Source organism: Electrona antarctica, assembly GCF_951216825.1.
Source record: "Electrona antarctica genome assembly, chromosome: 10".
Classification (NCBI taxonomy): domain Eukaryota; kingdom Metazoa; phylum Chordata; class Actinopteri; order Myctophiformes; family Myctophidae; genus Electrona; species Electrona antarctica.
Window position 1 is genome coordinate 39,780,772 of NC_136791.1, and position 12,500 is coordinate 39,793,271.

Consider the following 12,500-nt stretch of genomic DNA (forward strand, 5'->3'; position numbering starts at 1 on the left):
TAACATTGTTAATAGGACTACTGTGTCAAATACTTATTTTTCTATCACTAGGTTTTGACCTGTGTAGATGTAGAAAAAAAACAAATCACACTGGAAATGACAACATAAATAGAATCACAAATAACATGTAATACAGCATGAAACGAGTAAGCCACCATAAACAAAGTAAAAGATCAGTTGCAGGCTACAGTATTCTGTTCTTCTGCATTATGTCATTTGGCCCCAAACGAATGATCCACATGGTTTATCACCCTTGATTCACTTTCAATCAAACCATCACACTAAATGATTACACCTGTGTGAAATTAAAGCCACAACATTCACTGTGCTCAAACTTCAAAACATTGAGTACAGCAGTCACTGTCAAGTGTCTTACTTAGGCAGATAAAGAAATACAACTGATATCTGCCGTGACATACACCGTATTGTAAACCCTGCATGATACGACTGGACTGATTATTCATAAAATGAAATGAAGCTATTGACTCACAAGAAACACATTTAAATCTAAAAGTATACAGCGACTTTAAATACTGTAGCACTAGATTAGAAGACACATGGAAAACAAATGGTTTGCTTCTAAATGGAATGTTTAACACTCGACCTGTAGTCATTAATACAAAAAAAAAAATACAAAAATGTTTCGGAAAATCTCTCCACATATTAGCTGCAGATGCTAGACTTTCATACAACACACACACACACACACAACTTCCTCTTCACATGTTTTGACAATAGCAGCTAGGAAGTTGCAGAGCTCGTGGAACAAGTGAGCGCTTGTCTTCAGTGGACGCTGAGAGACTTTACAGTACAACAGTGCGTCTGTCAAACCTTCCACTCCAGCCGGTAATCTAATACTGAACCCATTAGTATTAACAGCCTTCCTTCAGGAGGCGCAGCAAGGCCCCGTGCATGCTATATTAGCAGTTTTCTTAGCTTATTTACTGGTTAACCCATTTTGACCCGAGATCAGATTCTTTAAAAAAAAAGCTATGTTTCTATGTCAGTCGTTCTTCGATTTTTCAAAAATAGCAGACCTACAAGCTCGTAGCGCGCCACTCGGTGGCGCGCTATGAGCTTGTAGATCTGCTATTTTTAAATAGCTAAAGCATAACATAATGCTAACACCAAAAGGGGTTCCTCGCCCAAAATGGGTTAAGGATGAATGGTGCGTAATCTTGCATTCATAATCTAAAGTTTCCTTTGTGTAGTTACTGGTTCAGTTGTTTATGGTGGTGATCTACATTCACAATCTACAGTTTGCTTTTGTTCACTGGCGGTTAAGTATGAATGATGATAATCTACATTCATAATCTACAGTTTCCTTTGGTTATTTACTTATTACTGGTTAAGGCTGAATGATGGTAATCACTCATAATCTACAGTTTTCTTTGTATATTTAACCTACACTTGTTGTGAGAAGGCAGTGGCACTGATTTGTTACTTTTCAATTATTTTAAAGGTACAGAATACAACTTCCCGGTAAGACAGAAAATCCTGTTTTAAGGCATTCAGGTGATGCTCTTGTCCAGGCCAACTGGAGCAGGTAAGCGGCTGCCTGCTTCTCAGTGTCATCGACATGGTACATTTTCGGTTTACAGTACGGCTCATGTGCGGGACTATAACAATGGTCCGCAGCAAGGACCGAGACAACTCATCGTTTTTGGGGCATATCCATTCGCTGTCTTCTCCTGGCTAGCGCCTCCCGTTTCTTCCTTTCGATCTCGGCCACAGAGCACTTTGCTGTCGTCTGATTGGTGACAAGGACTGGAAAAGCGATGCAAAGAGGAAAAAAAGCGGGTGAGCGGTTACAAAGAAGCCTGTCGTTTAGAGGAAACCACAAGGGTTCAACGGAAAGAACTGTCCCGACTCCCGACACAGAACCCATTTGTCAGTCCTATGATCTCAGACGGTTTGATTCACTTTAATGTAAACTATGTCACCCCTAAAATAAAAGCAGAAAAAAAGCAATTGGTAGCGAGGGAGAATTACGAGAGTAGGCAAATTCTCTGGCTCAAGCATGCAAAAAAAATGAAAATCGTTTGGATGTAAACAGCCAAACCAATGGGTGTGTGAATGTATGAAACTAAAAGCAATGTCCAATTCACTGTCAATGAGGTGGGTTGTGTTGATGGCATTTGAGTGGTTTCTAACTACAGGAGGGAGCTTTTCTTGCACAGTTACACGGTATATTGATTGATTGGTCTATGATCACAGAACAACCATGTGAATTCTATTACATTTTGGATGAGCCAACCTAACAATGGTGGCTGTTCTGTGAGAAACAAAGAAAAAAAACTATGCTGTAAATGTTTCCACTGTTAAATGAACACATATGCTGCTGTTACACCAAAAATAGTGACTCCTGTAATGATGGTAAAGTCTGGAAGATCTAACAAGGAATTTACTATGGTTTGTGTGAAAGCAATATTGAACCATTTTTAGAATCACCAAAACTGCTAATGAGGTTTCTTTCAAAGGAACTCATCGTTGTGCAAGTACAGGGGGCCGACACACGTGCAGCGTGTGCGATTTCTTTTTAATTCTTTATTTTTACCGATAGCAGCTAAAGTCCTTGTCATGTCTGTCTATCAGTCCCTCCTGGTACATACACCACCACTGACCACTTTCTTAACACGCTGAGGACGGCTCGACACAGAAATTAAAAAGTAGTAAAATACCATAAGGGTTTTTTAACTGGCAGTCTTGCCTGAAGTGGCAAGATGGCCCGGTTAACGTGGCATTGCCCCCTTATGCCTAGGACAGAACAATCTGGCATCGGTTGGGTTCTAATATCGGGTAACCTACCAGTGCGCCCCCCTCTCATAAACAATTGCCCTAATGGCCGTCTCTCTAGCAAAGGAGTGTGGCTCAAGTTCCACTGCAAAGTGGATAACTTTATAAGTAAACATGCAAATTTGGATAATGTGTTTAATGATGACCGCCTCATTGAGACACGTGTGCTAATAGGGGCCAGATGCAGAGATGACATGCACAAAGCTTACCTTTGTTGCTTACAACTCTTGAGTCAGACAGAGTCCTCTTGAATGATGAATGGCCGGAGTTTTGTGTGGGCCTGGCTGTTACTGTGTGGGGCTGGACAACCATGTTAGCTTGGAATGCTGCGGATGACTCCTTGAGGTGGCTAAACGTACCAAGCCCCTCTAGGGTCCCTGGGTGGCTCTGAGACATCACTGACTGGGGGGCCCGGGCTTCAGCACCTTTGAAGGGAGTATTCCACCCCTGGTTGTTTGTAGCTATGGGCAATGAGTTAGAACGAACAAAGGTGCAGGATAATCGTCTTTTAACATCGTTGGTGCCATTTATAGACCTTGTCGTCTTCATCGACAAAGGTGTGGTTACATTCTGTTGGCAGTTTCCTTGTTTTCCTTGGCAGTTGTCAGATCTTGTTTGCTCTAGCTGTGTGCTGGAGGTCTTCTCCACGGTTTCACACACCTGGTACAGTAGGTCATCATCCAAGTTGTCCCACGTTGTGTCCTTATCTAAATCGGAGGCTACACTGGAGGGCTGGAAGTGAGGATTGGACTCTAGCTTGAAAGATCTTCGATTACTTGTCTTTGGCTTGGGACACAGCTCCTGCAGGCTCCTGCCGTTTGGCTGAGGGGGCGGATGGGAAACCTGACAGGCAGAGCTGCCGTTTGTATGAGGCTTACAATCAGAGGGCTGTTGACTGGTGGATGGTCTCACACTAGATGTGGGATTCTGCACAGTGTACCTTGGAGGCTCAGACTGCTGGCTCATCGCCTCCTCAAAACAATCAAGGAGCAGCTCGTCGTTGTCCCAGTCGTCGTCTACATTGTCACATTCAGCCACGGCAACATCCGAGGATGACCGTTCATCCGTGGTAGGATTCGCCCCCACTGCATGAGGGCTTTTAAACTGCTGACTGCTCGAACCCGCCGACATCGGTTTGGTTTGTTGAGGTGGCACGACATTGGCCGCGGAGGTGGCCTGAGCCTCGGGACAACCCGCTTTTTCCTGCGAGCAAGTGGCGACGGAGGAGCCCTGGCTGCTAAGCCCCCCGCTGATTGGTTTAGGGGAACTGTCGAACATAGCCTGGAACTCCAACTCTGTCTGTTCCCACACGGTGAGGAATGGTACCTGGACCCCCACCTCACTCTGGGGAGGCATCTCGGTCACGGTTGTTCTCAGAGAGGTCTCCCCCTGTTCACGAAGGTCGTTGTCAAACTTTCTGGCCAGTTTCATGAGGTCCTCTGCATTGCTTTGCCTGTAGAGTTGAGAGAAAGATTAAGGCCGTGATCAGACAGGAACACAGCATCAGCTCATCAAAAGTGAATATCATCCAATTAATATAGTGCAAAAAACCTGACAAGGAAATTAAAAAATCATGTTGCTTAGTAATAACATGAAATATTGTCAATCATGTTCATCAGGTGCTCCCCATAAGTGGGGAAAGAGGAATAGCATTTATTTCACCCCACTCACTCTCATTGAAAGGCAAACTAGGTGTGTGTGTGTGTGTGTGTGTGTGTGTGTGTGTGTGTGTGTGTGTGTGTGTGTGTGTGTGTGTGTGTGTGTGTGTGTGTGTGTGTGTGTGTGTGTGTGTGTATATATATATAATATATATATATTCTCCTTTGTTCCACTGTCAATCAAAACTGTCAATCAAAGCACTCAATAACAGATCATCAACTACTGGGGGGAACGGGGAAGACAATAGAGAGTGCAATACTGTAATACTTGATGCTCTTGATTCATTTGCACACTGTGGTGTAGGATAATACATGTATGTATGTATGTATGTATGTATGTATGTATGTATGTATGTATGTATGTATGTATGTATGTATGTATGTATGTATGTATGTGTGTGTAATGTGTATGTATGTATGTATGTATGCATGATGCTGTCTCTTGGTGCCCAAGACAAATTTCTCCTCGGAGACAATAAAGGCTAATTGAATTGAATATATATATATAAAGATCACACTATCACACATTGCTGACGAGTAGAGAGACAGGCTGTCTTTCTACCGTCGCTGAGTAGACCGGCTCACTTCCGTGTTTACGTGGTTCTCTTCGTCTCGAAACAGACATTTCTCTGCCAAAAGCGCATGTGTGCACACACACACCACACACACACACACACACACAGCTCCCAGCACTGTGTCCCCCCCAGCGGATCATCATCAAACGCAGCAGTTTTAGGGGTAAATAATATGCCATGACGTTGCGGAATCTGTATTCTTTTTACAGACATTTTGCAGATCTACAAGCTCATAGCGCGGCACTTAGAATAATACCAATATTTATTTTCATTTCTCAATTCTGATCAAATAAATGACGAGGGGGTGTCCAGACCCTTTAGCCCAATTAGACCTAAGAACAGATTCTACAAAATGTCTTGTCTTCTAAACCATGACAGTTTTCTGAAAAACCTCTGCTTCTATGTCAGTGGTTCTCAAACTATTTCATGTCAAGGACCCCAAAAATGATATACAATTGGCCACCGACCGCCATCTCAAAATATGTTGTTCCAGGGACCCCCCCAGAAGCAAAGATTTTAGTTAGAAACCTTCGATCTGAAAGAATATACATTCAAAGATTTGCCGCTATGAGCTTGTAGATCTGCTATTTTTCAACAGCTGCTAAAATAGAGAATCTTGGGCCTCAAAGGCTTTACCCACCTGATGGACTTCTTCCTGACTCGAGTTTGGGGGTTTTCTGGTGTACACGTCATCATGGCGCTGTCACCCATCCACTGCCGCCAGGGAGACACGGGGCCAAGCGGTTTTCCGTGCTGTGGTAGACATAGACACCACACACAAGTTTCCTCTGAGTTCATTTTAATTTGGTTGCATTTGTTCATTCTTGTAGTTACACAATGGATAAATTAACCCATTTTGACCTGAGATCAGATTCTAAAAATGTCTTCTACATCCTGACAGTTTTCTGAAAAAGCTATGTTTCTATGTCAGTCGTTCTTCGATTTTTCAAAAATAGCAGACCTACAAGCTCGTAGCGCGCCACTCGGTGGCGCGCTATGAGCTTGTAGATCTGCTATTTTTCAATAGCTAAAGCATAACATAATGCTAACACCAAAAGGGGTTCCCGCCCAAAATGGGTTAACATTTTAGAGTTACAAATGGATAAATGTACACTATCAACCAGAAGTGAGTGGAATAAAATGGTACATTAATTTGTGGTGCTCAGGGTGGTTAAGCTCAAGGTTTTACACATATCGGGAATATTGAGGAGGCAGATTCAGTGAAGGTGTAATTACTGACCTTCGGCGCAATGCGATTGACAATCTCTGATATTCCTATCACCCTATTGTCTCTGGGCCCGGTCCCTGAAAACAACCAACAACACAATTGGAAAGTCTGAGATGTTGAACAATCAATACAATAAAAATAAAAAGGAAGGTCAAATGATGCAGCCTTCGTGTGTGCAACTGTGCATATCAAGAATCATGAATCAAGAGGGGTTTCCTGAGGCTGATTCTACAAAGTTGAATAAATCCCAACAGTTTGTTGCTATATATCAGTGGTGCCCCCAAAATGATATATATTTAAATTGGCTGCAGATCACCCAACCCCCCCCATCTCTGTAATACTTTGTAGCAGGGGTCCCCGGATTCCCAGAAGCAAAGATTTGAGTTAAAAAAATCATGAACTACTGGGGGGAACGGGGAAGACAAGGGAGAGTGCAATACTGTAATACTTGATGCACGCACACACGCACACTTCAAAGAGGGGGTCCATAGAGTAGATACATCGACATCACATAACAAAACAAATGTCAAAAAAATAATGTCGTACTTGTATTGGGTGATGTAGAATCCCAGATGATGTCCTGAGTGAATGGAACATCTCCATTGCCTGGAGAGTCCCCATGGCTCCAGCCGGTGGACCAGTTATAGGTCTTGTTGGGGGTCTTTAAACCTGACAGTGGTGGACAGTAACAAATGCATTTACTTGAGAAGTACTGTACTTAAGTACTTTTTTATTTCATTTACATTTTTGGATACCTGACTTTCACTCCACTACATTTGAAACTAAAGACAAATATTGCACTTTTGATGTCTAGGAAGTGAAAAACTACATTATGAATTAACCACTATTTCAAGTACAGTGAAAACAGCATGTCTACAAGCTCACAACACTCACGATTGATTCATTGATTACTTTAACAGTTTGCAAGAAAAGCACAGAGGTACAGTTCCATACAAAAGGATGCTAAAAGGATAAACCCAAGAAAGCACTATATATGGCTTGTTTCCATTGTTTTTTTTTTTTACAATTTTTTATTGTATTTACTATAAGAAAATGTACTTATGGGGACATTTGTCATTGTTAATTCTCATCACCACCATTCCCCAGGTGTCTCCTATTCATATAGTTGATGATGTGAGCTCTGCCCACTTTACATTGTCCTTTTTTATTGCACCCGATCAAGACCTCGTGTGGGTGGAAACTGTGTTGTCTCTAATAAAGGTTCTGGGAGATTATTAATATGGTTTGCGGATATTTTCATCAAGCACTACTGAAACCTGAGCATGACACTGCCAGGGTTCAGTTTCAGATTGGTCAAAGAAAGAACACAACAGAACACCTCCATTCTGTGTATTTGTCTTAATGAACTAAATTTGATAGCGTTAGCTTTTGCAAGATCTCCATCAGTATTTGTTAATTTGCTTCAGAGCCATTTTGGCGTTAGAGGTTTCCTAATGCTATGGACCAGAGACTAATCTTTGATACAAACGTCACTTTGTCGTTTAGGTTAGGCGAACTTCAGGTGGTAAAATGTTCAGAATTAAACGTTGATCACAAAACAGCATTATGCATTTAACGTTATATTGGCCGAAACACTAACGGTTGGTTGTGATTGTACGGTTCACATTTGGCCCAAATGATTTGGGGGACTTGTTTGCAGTTGGATTGCAAGTGCAACAGCGAGCATCATCACGCAGATCTGAGTCCGACATATTACCACAAAAGCGCCCAATGTTATCCAGTCTATTGCACATTATTTTCTGGTGAACTGGTTTCATAATCGGCAACTTAAAAACAATACGACCGTAGTGTTACATGAAGGATCCTTACTGGAAATGCCTTGTTTGTTTTCCATGTTGCGTTTTTCATTCATCCATGGAGCGCCATGCTGATTACTGACTCACTACGTCATCACACTACGGGTGCCCGGCTAGGACAAACAATCAGGACAAACACCAACAAGCGAACCGCTACCGTACTCTGCTGCTTCCAGGTTGGAATTTGTTTTATATTCATACTATAGCGCAAGTCGTGTTGTATAACAATTGTAGCATATATATATATATATATTATATTGTAAAGCATAAACGTATTTAGAAAATCTGACTGTTGCCTGAAGTGTTTTTTGGAAGCCAAGTTTGAACTACCGGTATCAACAAAACCTTGTGTAATGCTGAAGGGCATAGAACACTCACAAAACAATGCATCCATTGGAACCTTTTATCTTCTTTTTTTTAATGCATGACTTCATTGGTTTGGTTTTCAGCTTGTAATGTTTATGACTTGGCTGGATGACATGTTGACATCATGTCAAACTCCCAAACTCACAATATAAAAATGGCTGTGTACACAAACAAGTAGGCCTACCAGTTTCTTTGCCCTTAATTGCTACCAGGCTACATGGTGGCAGAAAGTTGTGTTGCTTGTGAAGTTTTGCTGTGAGCGTGTTTGTTTGTATAGTCTGCTGGCTTGTTTTCAACACAGTGAAACACACATTTGGAAGCAGATTTTATTTATATGACTCACTAATGTGCAGACAAATAGCCCATTACACGGTAAATAACACAAATGCCATGCAAGCATTACTTAAGTTGGGCTGCCATAAATAGTTTGTTAGGCTGTGGCTGCTGTGATTTCTTTTTGCTGCAACAAAGAAGTTAGTGCATGGCATTCTGTTGGCCGGTTGGTGTGTCTGTCCTAAAATGTCATGTTTTCAAATTCAAGTCATTGCCATCATAGCCTCCTATGTTATACATTATTAATGCACTACATCTTTGTACAAGATATCACAGAAAAGTATCAAATACGTACAATATGTCTGGCTGCCTGGCTCAGAAATCAAACCCACGACATGCTGTCAGGCTGTGTGGTATGCACTTTAACTACCAGGCTATTGGTGCCTTGCTTGCTTATTCTTTTCATAATACTGCAACAGTAGTTAGGATTTTGTTGTTAAGCAGGCACCCACCGTTTAACATTAACTAGGTAAGAAATGTTTTGGCATGAAATACATGGCCTTTGAGGGCTGTAAACCAACTGACAACTACCCAGCACAGCGTTTTCTTCAAGTTCCATGCAAAATCTCATCACAGAGAAACAAGGTCTCCACCTTTGCTGTCAATAAGCATTAACATTACTGCCTTCAGTTCAAACTATAGCCTATGGAGTGATAATGTTTCACACTTAGAGTCAGCAATATTATTATTTTTTGGTCAGGGTCAGAACTAATTGTTCCTATTTTACTGCGCGCATGGAATATCAGTGCTGGGAATAGCCAGGCACACTTAAAATACTATTGTACTATGAGGTGTATATGGCAAAATGTGTTTTCACTATTACATTTACAATTTTAATTAAATACATTCATCAAACATAATTTCTCCTTCAGCCTGCATTACTGCATTACTATTGCATACCATCACTTCATTTCAGCTGAACGAGTGAGAGTGTTCCTGATGGGTTACAGACAGACATACTGTATGAGAATTGATGATTCTACATATTAATTGTGTTGCTACAGTAGCTACTGGTCCAGGCTTCCCCTATGATCATTTCTGACTCACACACCAGCACCTGTGTGAACTGCCCATCTGTTTTCATGCGTGACTTAGGGCTTATTGCTTGGGAATGTTACTGTACTTTACTACTGCACAGTAGAATTATTGTGTTCGAGTGTTAACTGAACCTTTTCATTCTTACACAAAACATGCAGTATGAATACAATTCACAAATTACAGTTAAACCCTTCATGATTCTTTATTATCACAATCTTAAACAACAGTTAAGGGGGTGGCTAGATCTTTAATTGAAAGTTGTTAAATAAATGCATGTTTTCTGTATACTGTATATTCAGTATTGTGTGTGTGTGTGTGTGTGTGTGTGTGTGTGTGTGTGTGTGTGTGTGTGTGTGTGTGTGTGTGTGTGTGTGTGTGTGTGTGTGTGTGTGTGTGTGTGTGTGTGTGTGTGTGTGTGTGTGTGTGTGTGTGTGTGTGTGAAGATGGATGCATGGCTCAGCATTCCACTTTCCTGTTGGAACAGTATTTTGGGAAGGAACCAATGCATCAACACACAAGACCTGGCTGCTATTCAACACACACACACACACACACACACACACACACACGTCACGCACAGAGTAGTAATTTATTTTTGGAATCTGATTTGATTGTTTTTATGTATAGGATGTAGTTTATCACTGTCAAGCATTATCGAAGCCAATCACAGATCAGTGTCTTTGCATGCCAGATCTTGTGAAGTTTTGACTAACAATGAGCATTGTGGAATAAATCTCATTTCCCATAATGATCAGTCAAACGTAGCCTTACCTCATGCCCAATGAAGAGAAACCACATGTAATGTAACGTATTTACATTTTCAACCTTTAGGTGGAATAAAAATGTATGTCATAAAAGCAAGTTGTTGGTTTTTAAAGTTATACTGGCAATGTTTTGCATGGTGACAGCCAAACCAGATTTATTCTCCTGATATCTCACAAGACCCCCAGAGGGTCCTGGGATTGCGTCTTTTCTCATTTTAGTGAGTCTAAGGATGATGATGATGATTCAAGTTTCTTTATTAGGAAAAAGACCCCTTGAGATGTACCATCTCGTGGGGTCTTCGAGGGGCTTTCGAGGGGATGCAGGATGCGGGCTGTATGCATCACTGCATGTCAACCTCAGCCACTTATGCCTGATTTATACTTAATCGTACGACTGTGTCACATGGTGAAAATAGTAGATCTACGTTGTGACACAATTATTTTCTTATAGGTCTTAGAGGCCGGTATATATACCACGTTAGCGATGTGACTGTTGTCAACCAAGCATGGGAGTGTGACAACGATTTCAATCAACAGCTATCCATGTTTCATGCCTCCCGTTAATGCATTCATATAATCTCGGACGGGAAGAGGGTGGGGGGGGTGGTGGCGGCGGGGTATATCCCGACATTGCTCCGCCAAGCAAGCTATGTCATACAGTATAAGGTGGAAACACAACGGCCCCGGGGGCTTCCACTGTCTGCTCTCCGTCTAAAAAAAGTCACCGTAACACTCTCTGTCACAGTGAATGTTAGCATTTTCCCAGAAGTGATAGTTAGACCGGTGAATAAAGGGCACGGATGTGTCGCTTTCAATTTAAATATGAGCCTTCAACACACAGCCACCCCGTCCCCAACCCCCCCCTCTGTTTTTATACATCCACGAGTCACGTCATACTGGAGCGCTGATGAAAATGCCAAATGCTGCGTGAGGAGCAGAAGAGGACGGCTTTTACCCTCCAGATTCCCCAAGCTAGTTTCATTCTCTCATATAGCAGCCCCAGTCTTTACCTAACTACCTACCGCCTCACTCCATTTATTGGTTACGCCTGGGTTGTTTAGAACCAATTAAGAAGCTAATTGTGGGGATTTCTGAGGACCGGGTATTATAGTAAAAAGTAAAGAGCTGATGGCTAATTGCCCAAGCAGCTGCTGGTGTTTATGAAGGAGGAGCGATGTTGTCGGGGGATCCACCATGTAGGCATGGAGGAACCAGAGCCAGGGAGGAGGAGGAGGGGGGAGGGGGCCTTATCGTTGCTTGCCGCAGACCCCAAGGATGGCTTGGCGCTGGGTGGATGCCAGCAGGACGGTGGCAGGGTTGGGGAGGGTATAGCGAGCAGCGCGGGGTGTTTCCTATAGCCCAACTGGAGCTCACGTCAGGATGGCGTCTGTCGTAAATAATGATCACCTCTGATGGCCTGTGGTGATGAATCTCCACGGAGCCTGTGTGTCCATGTGCTCTGCGTTGCACGCACGCACGCACGTGTGTGTGTGTGTGTGTGTATTGGGGTATCTCGCCATGTTTATATCAACTCACACACTTGTCTCCCGTACGCACCCCACACCCTCACCCTACACCCCTCGCCCCCTTGGGCTAGCACGGTGGTGGTTGACAGTTAGCATGTGGCAGAGCTCTCTGAAGTGGAAGGGTTCCAGGATGCATGGGAAGGGGCTGCTTGGTGTTTCTGAGCCAGCCTCACCAAGATGAGATTTCACCGGTTTCTCAGTTGCTGCCAGTGGGCTGGGACTGTGAATGAATGAAAGCATTTGAAACAACAATGCCTGGTCCTATAGCGTACGACGGCTGGGATTGAGCGGAGGGGGTGGACGGGGCCCACGGTGCTTTGGCACGCATCTGAATGAATCTCAAACAGCCATCCTGATCACAAAGCAGGATGAGACGCTAAAGGCACTCCAAGTAACCTA

The 12,500-nt window shown here is 42.7% G+C and overlaps 2 protein-coding genes across 3 annotated transcripts in view; one reads left to right on the plus strand and one right to left on the minus strand.

Moving 5' to 3' along the window:
• Window positions 1–8,226, minus strand: part of etaa1b (ETAA1 activator of ATR kinase b) — an 8,322-nt gene extending 96 nt beyond the window's left edge. Inside the window, exons 1-7 of one of the 2 annotated variants that reach the window (XR_013791049.1) lie at window positions 8,088–8,226; window positions 6,804–6,926; window positions 6,270–6,334; window positions 5,670–5,782; window positions 3,006–4,249; window positions 1,116–1,767; window positions 1–1,044 (exon numbers count right to left, since the gene is read on the minus strand). The exon at window positions 1–1,044 is cut by the window's left edge and continues 96 nt beyond it. Coding sequence is in view for 1 of the 2 variants with exons in the window: in XM_079513298.1 (XP_079369424.1) it covers window positions 1,655–1,767; window positions 3,006–4,249; window positions 5,670–5,782; window positions 6,270–6,334; window positions 6,804–6,926; window positions 8,088–8,130 (1,701 nt within the window). In the remaining variant the exon portion in view is untranslated. Of the gene's footprint in view, window positions 1,768–3,005; window positions 4,250–5,669; window positions 5,783–6,269; window positions 6,335–6,803; window positions 6,927–8,087 lie in introns of both variants that reach the window. The other variant, XM_079513298.1, reaches the window with a different exon arrangement.
• The window catches only part of LOC306931731 (uncharacterized protein), a 107,026-nt gene continuing 102,720 nt past the window's right edge, over window positions 8,195–12,500 (plus strand). The window contains exon 1 of the mRNA XM_079513309.1: window positions 8,195–8,250. The gene's annotated coding sequence lies outside the window, so the exon portion shown is untranslated. The remainder of the gene's footprint in view (window positions 8,251–12,500) is intronic.